The sequence below is a fragment of the Chiloscyllium plagiosum genome, chromosome 10 (assembly GCF_004010195.1).
Source record: "Chiloscyllium plagiosum isolate BGI_BamShark_2017 chromosome 10, ASM401019v2, whole genome shotgun sequence".
Classification (NCBI taxonomy): Eukaryota; Metazoa; Chordata; class Chondrichthyes; order Orectolobiformes; family Hemiscylliidae; genus Chiloscyllium; species Chiloscyllium plagiosum.
This window is the reverse complement of record NC_057719.1, coordinates 12,163,507-12,183,991: the sequence shown is the minus strand read 5'-3', so window position 1 is coordinate 12,183,991 and position 20,485 is coordinate 12,163,507. Positions and strand designations below refer to the sequence as shown.

The 20,485-nt window shown below is 42.7% G+C and overlaps 1 protein-coding gene across 4 annotated transcripts in view; it reads left to right on the top strand.

Moving 5' to 3' along the window:
- Positions 1 to 223: 223 nt before the first annotated feature.
- The window catches only part of vipas39 (VPS33B interacting protein, apical-basolateral polarity regulator, spe-39 homolog), a 62,586-nt gene continuing 42,324 nt past the window's right edge, over positions 224 to 20,485 (top strand). Inside the window, exons 1-7 of one of the 4 annotated variants that reach the window (XM_043697058.1) lie at positions 224 to 364; positions 2,259 to 2,348; positions 4,558 to 4,657; positions 7,813 to 7,959; positions 10,511 to 10,534; positions 11,075 to 11,143; positions 13,029 to 13,093. In XM_043697058.1, the coding sequence (XP_043552993.1) occupies positions 2,259 to 2,348; positions 4,558 to 4,657; positions 7,813 to 7,959; positions 10,511 to 10,534; positions 11,075 to 11,143; positions 13,029 to 13,093 (495 nt within the window). In that variant the 5' untranslated portion in view covers positions 224 to 364. Of the gene's footprint in view, positions 381 to 2,258; positions 2,349 to 4,557; positions 4,658 to 7,812; positions 7,960 to 10,510; positions 10,535 to 11,074; positions 11,144 to 13,028; positions 13,094 to 20,485 lie in introns of all 4 variants that reach the window. The other 3 variants (XM_043697059.1, XM_043697057.1, XM_043697060.1) reach the window with 3 other exon arrangements.

Genomic DNA, 20,485 nt, shown 5'->3' with positions numbered 1-20,485 from the left:
AAGTCACCGATGCTACACGGGATCAATTCATCGACGCACCTATTGTACAACAACACAATATATCCCTGAAGTGAAATTCTGGCAATGATCCTGTCATGGAAAAACAATAATAAAGAGAGAGAAAGAAAAACAAAATCCAGGTTTCGTTGTTGCGGTTTAAATGCGACCTTTCACTTTCTTCTCGTTCCTGGATAGTGGCGACCGAGTCCTCACTGCGCCGGAAACCCATGTCCTCGCAAGGGCTGAAGGGGGTTGTAGTCCACGGATCCAGTTGGAAACTACAGTTCCCGGCGCCCCTCGAGCTTCGGTGCATGCGCATAGCTGTCGAAGATACTGCCAGTTCCTGAGGGGCTGATGCCGGGAAGTGAGTGAGTTCAGGGGTGAGTGAGGGGGGTTAGTGCATTCGTTTACCTTAGGTCAGCACTGGTGTAAGTGAACAAACAAAACATGTGTACCTGGTGGTGTAAAACAGAAAGTGGGTTCTCTGTTTGAGCTGTTAGCCCCAGACCTCCACCAAGTGTGTGAGCCTGAGTGACCAGCTGTCAGTGTGTCCTGAAATTTGCTGTTGACCACCAGGAACACCGTAGGCAGCTAAGGCCCTCCAGAGGGTCATCTTCCAATATTCAACTGGCATTGTTTTATGTGAGCAAGTGTTCTCTGCTGACGTTGTGTATTTTGCATGAAATCAGGTCCCAGTTTACTTCCTCTCCCTCATTCAAAAAGTACCAGTTACTATCCAACCGATTTTCAGCTTTCTTCCCCTAGAAACTAACTCCCCCCATCCCCAACATTGGACTGCAGTCCTGCAACTTGCCTACTGATGTCGTGTCCCAAGTTATTGTTGTAGAGATTTACAGCACAGAAACAAATGGTCCAACTCGTCCATGCTGATCAGATATCCTAAATTAATCTAGTCCCATTTGCCAGCACTTGGCCCATATTCCTCTAAACCTTTCCTATACAGCACAGAAACAGACTCTTTGGTCCAACTCATCCATGCTGATCAAATATCCTAAATTAATCTAGTCCCATTTGCCAGCACTGGGCTCATATCCCTCTAAGCCCTTCCTATTCATATCCCTATTCATGTGCCTTTTAAATGTTGTAATTCTACCACATCCTCTGGCAGCTCATTCCATACATACACCACCCTTTTTAGGAAAAAGTTGTCCTTTAGGTCTCTTTTAAATCTTTCCCCTCTCACCCTAAACCTATGCCCTCCAGTTCTGGACTCCCTCACCCCAGGGAAAAGACTTTGTCTATTTAACCTATCCATGCCCCTCATGATTTTATAAACCTCTATAAGGTCACCCCTCAGCCTCTGACGCTCCAGGGAAAAAAGCCCCAGCCTATTCAGCCTCCCCCTATAGCGCAAACCCTCCAACCCTGGCAACATTCTTGCAGATCTTTTCTCGAGGGAGAACGTGTCAGGTGCCCTTTTCTGGCAGAAGTGTTCATTCTGCAGTTGTGAATTCTGGTCTGCCAGAAGTGGTGGCAGGCAGGCGATGTCATGGTCAATGACATTGTTCTTTGTTGTGTTTCCACTGCTGCCTTGCTTACAATGTGTACTAGGCTGGTTAGTGCATCCCCAAAAAGTCACCAGTGAACTCAGGCAAGAGACTTTGCAAAGAACAGCAGAAACCTCAATATCAGTTAAACTTGGGGACCATTCCTGTATTGCATAAACATTGTGATTTATTTTCATCTTTGTTTTCAAATCCCTGTATGGCCCAACCCTTACTATCTCCTGCAATCTCCTCCATTTCGGGCAGCACAGTGGTTAGCACTGTTGCCTCACAGCACCATGTATCTAGGTTCGATGGGTTAGGGTGGGATGCTGCTCTTCCGAAGATTGGTGTACACTCAATGGGCCAAATGGCCTGCTTCCACACTGCAGGGATTCTGAGATTCCCACAGCCCTCTGAAACATCTGCATGCATCTAATTTAAGCTCCTTTTGCATTCACAGTTCTAAAATATCCACCATTTGTGGCTGGATCTGCAGTTGCCTACATCCCAGGCTCTGAAATCCTTTCCTGAAATGTGGCCATCTCTCTTGCTTTCTTGCTTTAATATAATTTGAAAAAGCTAGCTCTTTGACAAGGCTTTTAGTCAGCTGATCTATTATCTCCTTATATGTCAAGTGTCCTACTTTATTTCATAATGCTTCTGTGAACTACCTTGGGTGGTTTCATTACATGCACTATGCAAATATAAGTTGTAAATACAACTTTTTCAGTTTTTCTATCGTATTTGCAGATGACCAGAATTAAAAATGATGAAGAAGATTATTGGAACAGTACTAAATGCAAAGCTTTTGTATTTGACGACGATGATGAATTTACAGAGGTGAGTACCTTGCGTGCATTTAAATTTACAAATTAAGTTTTTGTAAGTTGCTTTGAAGGTACTCTTTGCTTACAATCCTCTTTTTGTTGGTGGAGGCGTGATTCTTGTCATATCTTCTCATGTCCTCAGGACATTCCAAACTCCTTGCAACCATTGAAGTAATCTCTTGTAGACAACTAGAATACCAACCTTTGTGTAGCAGGATCCCACAATTATCTTGAGACAATGTCCTATGGTTCTAGATACTCCCATAAGGGGAAACATTCTCCCAGCATTTACCCTGTCAAACCCCTTCAGAATCCTGTATGGTTCAAAGAAGAACAAAGAAAATTACAGCACAGGAACAAGCCACTCCAAGCTTATGCCAATCCAGATCCTCTATCTAAACCTGTCACTTATTTTCTAAGGATTTGTATCCCTCTGCTCCCTGCACATTCATGGATCTGTCCAGATACATCTTAAATGCTATCATGCCTGCTTCTATCACCTTCGCTGGCAATGCGTTCCAGGTACCAGCCACCCTCTGTGTAAAGAACTTTCCACATATCTCCCTTAAACTTGTCCTCTCTCCCCTTCAACTCGTGATCCTTAGTAATTGAGTCCCCCACTCTGGGAAAAAGTTTCTTGCTATCCACCCTGTCTATATCTTTCATGATTTTGTAGCCCTCAATCAGGTACCCCCTCAGCCTCTGTCTTTCTAATGAAAATAATCCTAATCTACTCCATGGCTCCTCATAGCTCACACCCTCCGTTCCATGCAACATCCTGATGAACCTCCTCTGCACCCTCTCCAAAGCATCCACATCCCTTTGGTAATGTGGCGAACAGAACTGTGTGCGGTATTCCAACTGTGGCCAAACCAAAGTCCTTTTCAACTGTAACATGACCTGCTGTTTTAAAAAATTCTCAAGGTCAGGTTCGTAGGAGAGTAGTCTGACACAGAACAAACGACCAAGAGGCGAGTCTGCTAGAATATGGGCATTTTATTCCCCGCAGCGTCGCCACAACGGGTCTGGCTTATACTCACTCTACATGTTACCGGAACTGGGAGCCGTCAGTTCTCGTAGAGCGGTTGCCAACAACCCACGCTCGGCGGTTAAACGTAACCCCGGAGCAGACTCACCGAACTGGAGACTTTTCCAGCTGATATACTCTTTTCCAGATATAAACATTCATGTGAACAGCAGAGCAAGGCTAAAAAACACATTCCATTCTGGTTACATACAGATAAGAAGATTCACACGGGGAGGTGTGTAATAAGATTCACACGGGACTAAGCAACACCTCCATTCCGGTTAGATTCACACATGTATTGGGACATAATTTTTAACCGTTTCACCACATTCCACTGCTTGGAATTTTACACCACACCTGCCAACTCTAGTATTCAATACCCAGTCTGATGAACGAAAGCATGCCGCATGCCTTCATGATCAATCTATTGACCCATGTTGCCACCTTCAGGGTACAATGGACCTGAACACCCAGATCTCTCTGTCCATTAATTTTCCCCAGGGCTTTTCAATTTATCATATAATTCGCTTCAGTGAAATCACCTCTCATTCTGTTAATCTCCAAAGAGTAGAGTTCCACTCTGTCGAGTCTAATCTCGTAAGAAATTCCTCCATACTGGGGATCATCAAGGTGAATCTTCACTGAACTACCTCCAATGAAAAGATATTTTTTCTTAAATAAGGGGACCAAAACTGCTCACAGTACTCTTGATGTGTTCTGACAGCACCTTGTCGAGTTGTAGTAAGGCTTCCCTATCCTTGTGCAACAACATTCCTGCGTTCTAGCTTTCTGTGTTTAAGCACATGCATACCCAACACCCTTTATTTGTAGCTTTCTGCAATTTCTCTCCATTTAAATAATATTCAGTTCTTTTGTTTTCCCTTCCAAAGGACAGCTTTGCACTTATCTATACAGAGGGACCTCGATTATCTGAATGAGATGGGCGGGCACTATTTCATTCAGATAATTCATTATTCGGTTAATTGATTCATGCCTTTCCTCTGGGGCTTGGAGTTTTCTGTTAAGTCCGCTCCCTATTCAGGAGATGAGGCAGCAGCACACCGCTGCATCGGAAACCAGCATTCAGTGACCACGTGACATTTGAATATATCCGGTCTCGCACAATCTGACTCACCAACTCATAAAGAGCTTGTTAATCTTGTATGACAGCTTGCATTTTGTATTGTCACTTTAGTTGAAAGAGTCCAAGCGAGCAGTTAACAGTCTTGCTGGTATCGTGGATGATGATGATGATGATGTGGAGAAGGTTAGCTGGAGTGGGGAGCCTGTGGGAAGTAAGTATTGGGGGTTTCACTCACTTCACTACAACCCAAAACCTTTTTTTCCTCTCATTCTGCCACTAACTGTCCATATTCGTACTTCCTCCCCGACTCTTGTTCACTGTCTCTGTCACACACCAACTCTCTCACCTTCTCCCTCACAATTGTACCCCCACACTCATCTCTTCCCCCCATCCCTCTCACCCCCAACTCTCTCTCAACTCTTCCCCACTCTCTTGTCTGTTCCTCCAAACTCACTTGTCTCTCCCTCCCAACTCTCTTCTCACCCCACAACTCTCATCTCACCTTCCTCAACTCTAATCCCTCCTCTTACTTTGGTGTAGCCATAAATACATTTTCCAAAATTCTTTAGATTTTAGACCTGTTGCAATGAATTGGAAGTTAAAATTGTTATTCAACACAATGAAGGGATGTCATGTCAGATCAACTTGATTGAATTTTTTAAAGACGTGACCAGGTGTGTAGATGACGGCAATGTTTTTGATATAGTCTGCTTGGACTTTGATATTATTTGCAATTCTGGAATCCACATTATAGGAGGGATGTGATAGCACTGCAGAGAGTGCAGTGGAGATTTACTAGGATGCTGCCTGGACTAGCGATTTTCAGTTATGAGGAGAGGTTAGACAGACTGGGATTGTTTAAAAACTGAGAAGGGACATTATTGAGATATATAAAATTATCAGCGGCATAGACAAGGTTGACAGGAAGGAATGTTTCCCCTTGATGGAAGGGTCAGTAACCAGGGGCATAGATTTGAGGTAAGGAGCAGAAGGTCTCAAAGAGGTGGGAGGAAAATTTTTTTTCACCTAGAGAGTGTGGGAATCTGGAGCTCACTGTCTGTAAGGGGTGGTCGAGGAAGAAACCCTCAAATGTTTAAGAAATATTTAGATACGCACTTGTGATGTCAAGGCATAGAAGGCTATAGGGAAAGTGCTGGCAAATTAGATTAGACAGGTTTTGACTAGCATAGACACAGTGGGCTGAAGGGCTTTGCTCAGTGCTGTAGTTCTCTATGATACTTTAAAATATAGGGAAAGTGTAAACAAGCATGCCTGCTTTCAGTCATCAGGGAAATGTTGAAACTTATTTTAAAGAGTTCTTAATGATGTGCATTATGTGGAAAGAGTAAATGTGTTTGCCAAATTTTCAGAATTTTATGACGAGTACATGAAAACAAATCAGTAGATGGGGTATTTATTTTCATTTTCTAATCAGTCTGTTCAGAACGATGTTAATAAAATACCTCTGGAGCAGGTAGTACTTGAAACTGAGCACACTTGCTTTTGTGACAGACATTTCATAAGGTGCCATATGACCAGTTAATATAGTAAAATATGGAGTGAGGGATAATATTTTAGCTCAGACAGGAAGCAGAAAGTAAAACTTAAGCAGGGCACTTTCAAACTGGTGGGTACCAACAAGTACTGGGGCCTGAGCTATTTACATTCAATGACTTGGATAAATAAATTAAAAACCAGAAACTTTGGGACAAACTGCACGCTGATCTCTACAAATTTTGAGTCAGACAGAGCCGGTTTAGAGAGGTCAGGGATCACCCTGCAGTGGGAAAAGATGGGGATACAAAGTTGATAACTAGTCAGTGCCAGTGCAGTATCGAGCTGCACAAGGTCAGTTATTTTGCTCATTTAATAAGAATCAACCTTTATGGCACCTGATAAAAATGTCTAGTTTTCAGATGGCTACATTTGAGACAATGTTGCATTTAATTCTATTGACAATGCAAGGTTTGTTAGGGATGCTTGTTGTGAGAAGGATATAAAGAAGCTGCAAAGAGATATATTGTTGGCAGATTAAGTGAGTGGGCAATAAAGTATTAGATAGAATGTAAGTTTGGAGATTGGACAGACTGAGGTTGTTTTCCTTGGAGCAAAGGAGACTGAGAAGGGACATGATTGAGATGTATAAAGTTATTATGGGCATAGATTGGGTAAACAGGAAGGAATTTTTCCCCTTAATGGAAGGTTCACTGACCAGATGGCATAGATTTAAGGTAAAGAAGGTTTAAAGGTGTGAAGAAACTTTCTTTCACCAAGGCTGATGGGCATCTGGAACTTGCCTGTAAGAGTAGTGGGGCAGAAACCACTAAATACTTCTCAAATGTGCACTTACAGTGCTAAGTCATACAACGGTGTGGTCCTCGGGATGGAAAATGGGATTAAAACAGTTAGGTATTTGTTTTTTGATCAGTGCAAACTTGATGGGATGAAGGGTCTTTTTTTGTGCTCTCGACATCTGTGGCTTCCCCACTCTCTCTTCTCCCCTGCTCTGTCACTTTTTCTCCCTCTCAGTTTTTCTCTAATCCCTCTGTGCTCCCTCCCCTGTGCTCTTTATTCTCTCCCCACGCATCCCCATGCTCTCAACTGCCCACCATTTGCTTCCTTTCCCCAACCTGATTACTCTTCCTCTCCCCCGACTCGAACAGTCTCCCCTCCCTCGCATTCATCCTTTCTCGTTCCCCTGACCTCTTTCTCCCACATCATCCCCATTCACCCTTTGCCCTGCCTTTCAAATCCCCATGTCAAGAATGTATCAAGAAAACAACTTTTTAGGCATTGCCTTTCAAGACTTCAATATGTTCTCACATTTTACAAGTGTGAAATTACTGTTACCAATATAGAAGGCACGGTGGCCCAGTGGTTAGCACTGCTGCCTCACAGCGCCTGTAGACCCGGGTTCAATTCCCGACTCAGGCGACTGACTGTGTGGAGTTTGCACATTCTCCCCGTGTCTGCGTGGGTTTCCTCCGGGTGCTCCGGTTTCCTCCCACAGTCCAATGATGTGCGGGTCAGGTGAATTGGCCATGCTAAACTGCCCGTAGTGTTAGGTTAAAGGGGTAAAGGTAGGGGTATGGGTGGGTTGCGCTTCGGCGGGTCGGTGTGGACTTGTTGGGCCGAAGGGCCTGTTTCCACACTGTAAGTAATCTAATCTAATCTAAAAGGCAGAGAAAAATTCCAAATGTGAAGGGATTCAAATCCTGATTGCACTAGGAAATGATCAGAATGTTGCATTGGAAATTGGCGACAATGCATTTAAAGTGTCTCATATGCAACCAAGGTGAAGGCGATCTTAGCACCCCTATACCAGTACCTGATGCACTTCTGAATTATATATTTCTTTGTCCTCAGGTATCTCCTGGTCAATCAAAGAAAGCACAACAGGAATTCGAGCAGGTGACATCCGAGACTCCACTCCTACAAGGTCTTTTTCTGATGCAGCACAGCCGACTATATCCAAGCCTGCCTCTACGTATTCCCTAAGCAGCTTCTTTAAAGGTAGTAACCACCATTTGGGCATTCACTGAGTTTGCTGCACTGCAGATGAGCACACAAAATTACTGCACTAGGGTGGCACGGTGGCTCAGTGGTTAGCACTGCTGCCTCACAGCGCCAGAGACCCGGGTTCAATTCCCACCTCGGGTGACTGTCTTTGTGGAGTTTGCGCATTCTCCCCATGTTTGCGTGTGTTTCCTCCGGGTGCTCCGGTTTCCTCCCACAATCCAAAGATGAGCAGGTTAGGTGAATTGGCCATGCTAAATTGCCCATAGTGTTAGGTACATTAGTCAGGAGTAAATGTAGAAGAATAGATCTGGGTGGGTTGCTCTTCGGAGGGTTGGTGTGGACTTGTTGGGCCGAAGGGCCTGTTTCCATACTGTAGGAAATCTAAACTAATAAAAAAGGCCAGGTGGTCCGTCAAGCCTGTCTTTCCCTTACAGTTGTGGTTGCTAGAGCATTGTGTATATGCATATCCCACTGTTAACAAAGTGCCTGCTCCACAGATGTCTAATCTCCTTAGATAGTGGGGAGGAGGACTCAGGATTGTTAGCAGAAGAAAGGATACTGGAAAATTACTCTCTGAAGACCACCCCGCTTCCCCATTTAGGCTCCTAAATTGCTGAGTTTTGAACTGCTAACCACCTTGGCAACTGTGCAGTGATGCACCATTCATCTTTTAACTGTTCCATACCCTGAAACAAGATATGCTTTAGCAGTTTTTCCCACCCCACATTGAGAGGTGAGAGTGGTAGATCTGGACAAAAGGCCATATTTGACCGAATATGGCATCAAGGAGCCCTAACAAAACTGTAATCAGTGGGTATCCACTGGTTGGAGTCATACCTGTCATGTCAAAAGATGGTTGTAATTGTTGGAGGTCAGCCATCTCCAGAACGTCTCTGCAGGAGTTCCTAAGGATAGTATCCAAGACCCAACCATCTTCATCTGCCTCACCAATTACGTTTCCTCCATCCTAAGGTCAGAAGTAGGGATGTTAACCGATGGCTAACAGTGTTCAACACCATTTGTGACTTCTCAGATACTGAAGCAGTCCATGTGCAAATGCAACAAGATTTGTACAATATTCAGGCCTGTTAAGTGGCAAATAACATTCACCCCACACAAATGCCAGACAATGACTATCTTCAATAAGAGACAATCTAACCACTGCCCCTTGACATTCAATGGTGTTACCATCAGTGAATCCCCTACAATCAACATCCTAGGGTGACTATTGACTAGTAACTCAACTGGCTTCACCACATAAGGACAGTGGCCACAAGAGCAGGTCCAAAAGCTAGGAAGACAATGGCGAGTAACTGTCCTCCTGACTCCCCAAAGCCTGTCCACCACTTACAAGGCACAAGTCAGGAGTGTGATGGAATAGTCCCCACTTGCCTGGATGGGTGCACCTCCAGCAATACTCAACCATCCAGGACAAAACAGCATGCTTGATTAGTAATACTGTACACCCATAAGCATCCACTTCCTCCACCACTGATACTCAGTATCAGCAGTATGTACTGTCAACAAGATGCACTGCAGAAATTCACCAAAGATCCCCAGATGTCATCTTCCAAACCCACAAACTCTTCTATCTGGAAGGACAAGGGTAACAGATACGTGAGAACACCACGACCTGCAAGTTCCACTCCAAGCCACTCGCCATCCTAACTTGGAAATATATCAGCATTCCTTCCTTGTTGCTGGGTCAAAATCCTAGAATTCTCTCTGTAAGGACATTGTGGGTCAACCTACAGCACATGAACTACAAGAAGGTTCAAGAAGGCAGCTTACCACCACCTCAAGGGCAGCTGTGGATTTGCAATAAGTACTGGCCAGCCAGTGATGACCACCTCCCAGCAGGGAATAAAAAAACATTGACCATTTGAATCCCTTTAAGTCGTGCAGGCTCTTAGTGTCTTCCAATATCCCAACTCAAGATGCTGTCCTTTGTGTGAGTCTGGATGTTCACTGTATTCAAACAGTAATGGGAACCAAAACTTCACTGCCAGTTCCCTTTGCACCAAGTCCCATTCCCCCATCTACCTTGTGCTTGCAGACCTGGATTGGCTCCTGTCTGCCAACATCGTGACTTTAAATTCTTGTTCACGTGTTTAAATGTTTCTTGCTGTATCTGTGATCTGCTCCAGCCTCACAACCCTCAGCACTGACTTAATTCAGGTCTCTTTCTTATCCCAATTTTCATTGCTCTGTCATTCCCTCCGTAAGTTCACTGTCTCTTGATTTATCTGCTCTTTTTTAATATTCCTGAGGACCTGTCACTTTTGACTAAGCTTTGGTCACTTTTCCTAATATCTCCTTGTGTGACTGATGTCACAAATGTTTGAATGTCTTTTTGGAAAATTTTGCACTTGTGAAGTGTATTGGAAGGTTTTTCTCCCTTAAGGGCATTGAATGAATTCAAGTTATTTTCGACAACATACAAGCAGTCACACCCCAGAAGTGCTTTGTATATATCATTCAGCAAGTGGAAATAGTTGAGGAGGTTGATCTCCAATGTATACTAATTGTGTTTAATTGTATGCAGATAGAGCATTAACTGGGAATGCAGGTAAATAGTAATGACTGAAACAGTGGTGATTGGGTTTGGAAGCGCATGCTTGGAATGTGTATCTCTATGAATATTGAGCTTGTAAAAGTACATAAAGATTTGCTCTAGTTGTATCCTTCATTGCCTGGCTTTTCAGAATAGATTGGGATGTAGAGTCATCAATCTGTTCTTAAGTGGAATCCTTAATGTACCCACCTTTGAATGCTGTGAACTCTGCTTTTGGCTGTATGCTAGCTATTTCAATTTCTATTCCTGATGCCAAAATCACTAGATGTAATGCAATTGCAGTAGATCTGTGGCAAGCGGAGAGTCACTTAACACATTTTAAAAGCACGTGCATGTGTTTTATCACCAGAAAATGTGATATTCCACTAAAGTATAAATCCAGTTAAATCTCAAAGTCTGAAAGATAATGTGACATTTGTTACTGCCAATCTATTCCGATGATGGGTAAATCTGATTTTTGTAAAATGAGTGTAATAAGTGATAGTCCTGTGCTGTCTTGCATTCATCTGACTTTGGGCTTATTTTATTTCACAGGTAAAAGGGATTCTTCGAGTGCTTTATTTGGGGTTGGTCGGCCTGGGAATTTCCAGTCACTTTCTGATTGTAAGTTTGTCCAGTGTTTAATTGAATTTAGATCAGTTGGTCCATTTTGAGTTTATTTTGCATGTAAACCTTCTCCCGTCCTTTTCAATGTAACATTATTGCCAAATCCTATCCTTTTCTCCCTTGTATTTATCCAAATTTCTCATATGAGTTTCTACGCTCATTGCTTCAACCAAATGGTAGCGAGTTCCACATCCTAACCACTTCCCAATAAAGAAGTTTCTCTTCCTAGGTTTATCAGTGACAATCTTAGATTACTGCCCCTAGTTTTGGCTCCCTTTGCATTCAGAAACACTACAGCTACTCTATCAAACCCTTATATAACTTTAAAAGCCTCTATCAGGCCAGCCTGGAGAAAATAGAATAAAACAAAGAACTGTGGATGTTAGCGATCTAAAGCAAACACAAACAGAAATTGCTGGAGAAACTCAACAGGTTTGGTGGTATCTGTGGAGCGAAGACAGAGTTAATGTTTTGAGTTCAGTGACCCAGAATGGGTCTGACTAGTTTTGCATTCCTGCAGAATGTAGACTCAGCTTATTCATTCATTCCTGATTGATCTAAGTTCTTCATATTGTGTACTTGAGATTTTAATAATTTCCCCTAATTGCCAGCCTTTACTTATGGAGAAAGTGAGGTCTGCAGATGCTGGAGATCAAAGTTGAAACTTTATTGCTGGAACAGCACAGCAGGTCAGGCAGCATCCAGGGAACAGGAGATTCGACGTTTCGGGCACAGGCCCTTCTTCAGGAATCTTATGGCTTCACTACGGAGCTTGCAAAACTCCCTGTAAAATTATTTATGGAATCAGCTTCAAAAACTGCACTGGCCATCCTGATCCCTGGCTCAGCTCGCCCCTCTTTTGAAGTGGAAGAATTAAAATGATGTGAAATGTTGGTGAGAGAGGGTGTTGGTTTTCTTTTTGAAGACTGCTCATCAGAGGGATGACAGCATGATAGAATATAGTTTCATACTTTTTGCTTTCTCTGCATGGAATATGTCTAATTTCTGCTGTGCTACAGTGAGTAGATTATGCAATTCTCTTCTCCCCATCTAAAAGGGGAGGAGGAAGAATTAGACAGAGGGTTGGCGTGTTGTTAACACTTGAGTTCCACAGAAAAGTAGAAAGCTCTTCTGCCATTTCCTCAAGAGTCCCTCTTGGACTCTATGGGAGCCATCCTTTGAGTGAATTTCTTTTTTAAAAAACATCAGTGATGTAATATAAGCCTCACTAACTAGACTGACCTTTAATGCCCATTTATAATTACACTTGAGAAGGTGATGCTGAGCCACCATCATTGCCGTCCTCATGCTTCAGGTGGACCAGCAATGTGGTTGACTCTTAACTGCCCTCTGGGCAATTAGGGATGGACAATGAATGCTGTTTTGAGAGTGTGGCGCTGGAAAAGCACAGTAGGTCAGGCAGCATCCGAGGAGCAGGAGAATCAGCGTTTTGGGCCAAAGTCCTTTATCAGAAATCAGGACTAAGTGCTGCCTAGCCAGCCTGCCTCATCCTGTGAATGAATTAATTTTTTAAAAAAAGGTGCACCCACAGTGCTGTTAGGGAGGGACTTCCAGATTTTTCATGTTCCTAGATGTTGTGTGGGGCATTTGGAGGGGATCTTGTCGATGATGCTGTTTCCATGAGTGTTGTCCACTCTACTGCCACTGTGACTTTGGTGGTGAGTAGTATGAACTTTTAAGGTGCTGAATAGGATGCTGATCAAGAGACTGTTCTGGGAACGCTGAATGAACAAGTTTTCGTGGAGGAATTGTCATCTGCGAGACTGCTCAACATTAGGACAAGGAGATTTAAAAACAAATTTGAGGTTGCTTTCTGTTAATTTGTCATGATAGTAATTGCTCTTCAATGCTTCTTTGTCAGCTGTTGTAGGCACAGCCAACACAAGCTATGCACCTGATCTACGTAAATCAAAGGCCGATTACAAGGTAGGTAGAATTAATTAATTTTCTAAAGTGTTTTAATTTTTTAATTCTACTTTACAATCCATACCTGCAGCCTGTAATGTTCAGACATTTCTTAGATATGTTTATTGCCTGAGCATCCATAGTTCTCTGTTGAATTTAAAAGGCTCTCATTCACCTGAGTGAAGCGATTTCTCCTTAATAGCCAATCCCTTATTTATACAATATGATCCCAGCCTGGATTCTCCACACAGAGGAAACTCAGCACTTATGCTGTGAACTCCCTGAAGAATTTTATATTTTTCAAAGACAGTAATGGCTGTGAATATTTAAGTTAATCATTTTAAGCAATTTTTGGAGATAATGTTTGGAGAACTAGAGATTTATGACAGCAGCAGACCCTCTCTGGTTAACCATAATGTAAGCAGCTTAGAATCATGAAAGGTTATGGCACAGAATGAGACCATAGCAATATAGGAACAAGGGTAGGCCACTTGGACCTTCAGGACAACGCCACCATTCAATAAGAGCTCAGTTCCACTTTCCTCCTTGCACTCCATAACCCTTGCCTTCTTTGTCTGTCAAAAATCTAACCATTGGCAATTGCATATGTGTCGGCAAAAAATGAGCCACCAAGTCTAATCCCGTTTTCTAGAATTTGGTCCATAGCCTTGTAGGTTGCGGCATTTGAGGTGCATTTCCAGACATCCCTCTGAGTTGAGGGTTTCAGCCTCCACCACCCTTTCAGGCCATGAGTTCCAAGCCACTATCATCCGATGGATGACAAAGGATCTCCTTATCTCTCCTCGAGCCTTTCAAATAGTTACTTTAGCATTTTGCTAACTCACTGCACCATCACTGCATTTCTTCTCTCCAACCCACCCCACTAAAACAATTCCTCAGTCATCTTGCCAAAAACTTTGGCATAATTTTCCAGCAGGAGAAAGTGATATCTGCAGATGCTGGAGGTCAGAGATGTGAGTGTGGTACTGGAAAAACACAGCCGGTCAGGCAGCGTCAGAGGAGCAGGAAAATCGATGTTTCGGGCCTAAGCCCTTCGTCAGGAATGAAGCTTGTGGGTCGAGGCTGAGAGATAAATGGGAGGGGGTGGGGTTTGGGGGAAGGTAGCTCAGAAAGCAATAGGTGGATGAGGTGATGGGGAGAAAGTGAGGTCTGCGGATGCTGGAGATCAGAGCTGAAAATGTGTTGCTGGAAAAGCGCAGCAGGTCAGGCAGCATCCAGGGAACAGGAGAATCAGGATGAGGTGATGGAGGATGAGGTGAGGAGGATGAGGTGATGGAGAAGGGGGGAGTGATGGACAGGTCTGGAGGGTGGTGTCGAGTTGGAGGCTTGGGTATGGGATAATGTGGGGGGAGGGGGAACGAGGCTGTTGAAATCCACGTTTATCCCATGTGGTTGCAGGGTCCTAAGGCTGAATATGAGGCATTCCTCCTCCAAGCGGTTGGTGGTAACGGTTTGGCAGTGGAGGAGGCCCAGGAGCTGCATGTCTTGACGAAGTGGGAGGGGGAGTTGAAGTGTTCAGCCATGGGACGCTGGGGTCGGTGGGTGTGGGTGTCCCAGAGATGTTCTCTGAAACGATCCACAAGAAGGTGTCCTGTCTCCCCGATATAGAGGAGACCACACGGTGTGCAATGGATGCAGTAGATGACATTGGTTGAGGTACAGGTAAATTTATGGCGGATGTGGAAGGATCTCTTGGGGCCTTGGATGGAGGGGAGGGGAGTCGTGTGGGTGCAGGTTTTGCACTTCCTACAGTAGTAGGGAAAGGTGCCAGGAGTGCGGTGTGGGCTGGTGGAGGGTGTGGACCTGACGAGGGAGTTGCGGAGGGAATGGTTTTTTCGGAACGCTGATAGGGGTGTGGAGGGAAATATGTCTGTGGTGGTGGGGTCTGTTTGGCGGTGGCAGAAGTAGCAGAGGATGATGCGTTGTATGTGGCGGTTTGTGGGGTGGAAGGTGAGGACCGGGGGAGTGGTTCTGTCCTTGTTGCGTTGGAGGGGTGGGGTTCAAGAGCGGTGGTGTGTAAAGTGGATGAGATGCGCTGAAAGGCATCGTTAACCACGGGGAAGGTTTTCCCACGTTTTTCCAGTAGCATATTTTTAGTTTCTAACCATTTGGCCATCTTGGAATTTTACCATACATAAATGTGTAGACAAGGTAGATGGTGTTTCTCACTGGACTAGTCATCCAAAGGCCCAGGCTGCTGCTTTGGGAACATGAGTTAAAATTCCATCATGGTGGCTGGTGGAATTTAAATGCAAATACTATATCTGGAATTGAAAGCGAGTCTGATTTGGTGACCATGACTGTTAACTTGGTAAAAACAATGACTGTAGATGCTGGAAACCAGATTCTGGATTAGTGGTGCTGGAAAAGCACAGCAGTTCAGGCAGCATCCGAGGAGCAGTAAAATCGACGTTTTGGGAAAAAGCCCATCATCAGGAATACAGATTGTATTCTGTATTCCTGATGAAGGGCTTTTGCCCGAAACGTCGATTTTACTGCTCCTCGGATGCTGCCTGAACTGCTGTGCTTTTCCAGCACCACTAATCCATGACTGTTAACTTGCCATGCCAAAGCAATCTGCTTTATTAGCACAACATGGACAAACAATCACACCTTCCACTACTAAACCATGACTACTTCCATCTAGAAGGACAGCAGCAGCAAAAAATGGGAACGGCACCACTTGCAAATCCCCTCCAAGCCACTCAGCATCCTGACTTGGAAATATATCACTGTTCCTTCACTGCTGCTGGGTCAAAATCCTGGAGTTCCCTTTCTAACAGCATTATGGCTATACCTACACCAAATAGATTGAACTGTTCAAAAAGGCACTCATCACTGCCTTCTCAATGACATCTAGAGACTGCTAGTAAATGCTGGCTCAGCCCATATCCCATGTCGGTGCATATTTGATAGGTAGAAGGGCCTGTGTGTACTCTATGATTCTATGCATAAATTAAAAACATACCTCCGATCTGAAATTATTGATAAAACAAAACTTGATATCTTTGTCCTGATGGATAGAGCTAATTGATTATTTAGTCACTCAGCTCCTACCACATTTAATACCACTTGTTTTCTCATGAAATGTTTTTAAGCAGTCTATTCGGATATGTTATGACACACCTCTGGGGCAGGTTTCACTTTCTGAACCCAGACTTTCTGGCACTGAGGCAGGAATGCCTATGTCAGGAGACTGCAATGGAGTTTTATTCCATTGCCATAGCCATTTGGCCCCATCTACAGATCCAGAAGGTAAGCATTTCCCATGAAGCACAGCAATGACCCTGGCCAGGACAGGAATTGAACCAATGTCCTTGACATTACTACCACAGTGAGGCCTCATTCCTGATGAAGGGCTCCGTCCCAAAATGTTGATTCTCCTTCTCGGATGCTGCCAACCTGCTGTGCTTTTCCAGCAACACACTCTCGACTCTGATCTCCAGCATCTGCAGACCTCACTTTCTCCCATTATTATCACAATGGTCTAACCATCTGGGCATGAGCTTTTTCATGTATTTTTAGTAAAACTGATTGGGCATGGTATGTCATATCCCACATAGAAGACAGAACTAGAACTGGCGCAGAGGTAAGGATGCTACTATTGCATCACAAAACCCCTTTTGAAATAATTTTTAATAATATCCAGGACAGGTGGTACTTGAACCCAAACTTTCTGGTGCAGAAAGTGATGCGAACACTACACCACCCTTTGTTCCCATTTTGTATTTACACAGTCACTTATTCGATTAAGCTCATTCAGTAGCTTTGCCATTACTATACTGACATGTTTGACTCTCCTCTTTAGACATGTAAACACGTTAATGAAAAGTAAGCAAAAATAATGTTTTTGATGTTGTGCATTTTATAATCTTCCATATTCCCCTTTTTCTAACTCAAAAAATTAAACATTTTTAACCACAAAATAACCAAAGCAAAATTTTCTCTTCTTTATGTTATGTAAACTTGTTTGCCACCAGATATCCCTCTTGGAGGATCTCTAATAATTCCTTTAACTTTTATTGTGAAACATTATGCTGGTGACCTGCATCTGCCTACTTTATTTTGCAAATGACTTTTCTATCTCTCAATTCCTTTATGCTTGCAAGATGAATCCTCACTTTTTTTCAGTGGTGCCCTTTTGTCAAATAAACATTATCCCAAAAAGAACGGTTATCAACATAATGGAGGTTGCCTCTTGTAGGCAATTTCCTTAGAATACTGGATAAAGACTGCCCTGTACCTACAGCTTCTAATAGCATCAATGTTTCAGCAGATAAAGTACTTTTAACCCATTTTATCTTCTTGGTTTCCCAGCCCAATGAACAACATTGATTATTCCTTTTGGCCAAGAATGACAAACGTAGATATACTCTCATATCTTACCAGAAGATTGGCATGTCAAGTATCTGGAAAATGAGCTAGATTTCATACCTGTTGGTTTACCCAAGGCTGGAAACTTGACTGTGCTTTTTTCTGAGCTTAATTTTGTTAATATTTTAGTTGCTGTTAAGACTTCCTCAATGTAGTCTGTCTCCTCTTCATTTTCCTCTCCAATACACTATAACTAGCATTGATCTAGTCAGAGTGCACAACATAAGATATAGGAGCAGAAGTAGGCCATTCAGTTGATCGAGTTTGCTCACCATTCAATGAGATCATGGCTAATCTGATGATTGTCAACTTCACTTTCTTGCCTTTTACCTTTAACCCTTGATTCCCTGTGTAAAGTTCTGTCTATCTCAGCCCTGCATGAAAGAATTCCAGAGATTCACCACCCTCTGACTGAAGAAATTCCTCCTTGTCTCTGTCTCAAATATTGTGACCCCTTATTCAGAGATTATGCTCTCTGGTCTGAGCTCTCCTATAAGGGGAAACCTCTTTCTATATCTATCCTGTCAAGTTCCTGAGAATCTTGTGTTTGATAAGGTTACCTCTAATTCTTCTAAATTCCAATGAGTACAGGCCCAACCCACTCAACCTCTCCTCATAATACAATTCATCCATACCTGTGATCAGTCCAGTGAACCTTCTCCAGACTGTGTCCAATATCAATATATCTACACTTAGGCAACGGGCCTAAACCAGTTCACAATATACCAGTTGTGGTTGAACTAGAGCTTTGTGCACTTTTAGCAAAACCTCCCTACTTTTTTTACTCTATTTCCTTTGAAATATAGGCCAACGTTCTATCTGCTTTCCTTGCTCTTTACTGAACTTGGATGCTAGTATTTTGTGAACTCCCAAATCTCTCTGTTCTCTAATTTTCTGCAGTTTTTATTTTATTTTGTTTAACACATGGCCACACTTTGTTAAATGGGAGACTCGCCATAAGCCATGATGGAGTCTTGTTTTTTTTTTGCAGATATCACATTTTTCACTGGTGTCCTTTACAAATTTAGTTTCCTCATCTTACTTCTGTAACCTTTAATAGACTCTTTAACCTGTGAGCTGATGCATGGGCAAATTGCCAATGTAACTTTGATATCTTGAACCTTTTTTTCCTTTAAAGTTTTATTGCCTGCTGCTAATGACACATAATATTTTGATGAGAGACATGAGATCTAGTTCACAGGAAATGATGATATCCAGATTGTGAAAATTGTAAATGCACTGGCTTGCCAAAAATGATCGCCTTGCTGTGTTCCGTCGCAAGTTTCATTTGAGCTATTTTCCTATGCTGCCGGCTCAGCAATATAGTTATTTTATTTGACACCATGACTATGCTGATAAAGCAGCTAACCACAGCTATTTTACAGGATCACCACTCTTCTGAGTGACGAAAGCATGTTGACAATTTCCAAACGTGAAGCAGGCAGAACTCTCAAATGCCTTAACGTTCCTCCAGTCTTTATTATTTAGAATCAAAGTAACAATTTAACCAATCCGCTTGATGCACTGGGAATATGCATCCACTGTCCAAAACCACATCTTTAAGTCCATGACTAAAATCTTAACTATTGGATTGAATTAAGCTCCTTGTAACTATTGCCCCTGCCTAGTCAGTATCACCACCTCTTTGCAAATCTTCTGTGTCTTGCATAATTTCAAAAGCCTTATTGTTCCAATTAAGATTAATTTATCACATATAGGATTTTTCGTCATATTGATGAAAGCTATTGACTATCTCTGGCCATTCCTGAGGTTTATTCTAATGTTATAATTCCTCGGTTCCTGCTGAATTAATAAAATTGCTGAATGCATATCTTTCCTCACTCCTTTTAATTATGATTCTCCTTTCAAATTGGTGATTGCAGTCTATAACTGATAGTTGTGCATTGCTGCCACCATCAAATCTTTTGTGTAAATGTAAATTCCCAGAATTTGCTTTAAAGCTTTGGACATTTCTCCAAAAGCATGCTTCTTTCTGAAAATCTGACCCATTATGCTAGAAATCTATCCATGTTCAATACTTTAGCACAGCCAACAATTTAAAGACAAGCACTGAGCTAAGGGCTTTCATATACGTTTATTTCAATTTTGAACACTTTGCTTAAATTCCGTTACATATTATTGAATGGAACAATCTAACTTTCTAAATTTATTGTTTGAACATGTCTCGTGTGCATTTAACAGACTAATTTCTTGTACATTTTGTCCATAAATGTTAATAGATCATCCAAACCATCATCATTATTCAATTTTTCTACTTTACATCTGATCATGCTTCTAGTAGAAGGTGACGGTGCCAAGTTCACATTGATTTCCTTTGGTAAGGTTATAACCAGTATCTATATTATCGAGTCAGAGTCATACAGCACAGAAACAGACTCTTCAGTCCAACCAGTCATAGAGCTTTAAACAGTACAGCACAGTACAGGCTCTTTCACTCTCGATGTTGCACCAACCTGTCATACTGATCTGAAGCCCATTGAACCTACACTATTCCATTATCATCCATATATTTATCCAATGACCATTTAAATGCCCTTAAAGTTGGTGAGTCTACTACTGTTGCAGGCAAGGCATTCCAAGTCCTAACTACTCTCTGAGTAACAAACCTATCTCTGATATCTGTCCTGTATCTATCACCCCCTCAATTTAAAGCAATGTCCCCTCGTGCTAGCCATCACCATCTGAGGAAAAAGGCTCTCACTGTCTGCCCTATCTAATCCTCTGATCCCCTTATGTGTCTCTATTAAGTTACTTCTTAACCTTCTTCTCTCTAATGAAAGCAGCCTCAAGTCCCTCAGTCTTTCCTCGTAAGACCATTCCTCCATACCAGGCAACATCCTGGTAAATCTCCTCTGCAGCCTTTCCAATGCTTCCACGTCCTTCCTATAATGTGGCAACCAGAACTGTACACAATACTCAAGTGTGGCTGCACCAGAATTCTGTACAGCTGCAACATGGCTATGAAACTTAATCCCTCTACCAATAAAAGCTAACACA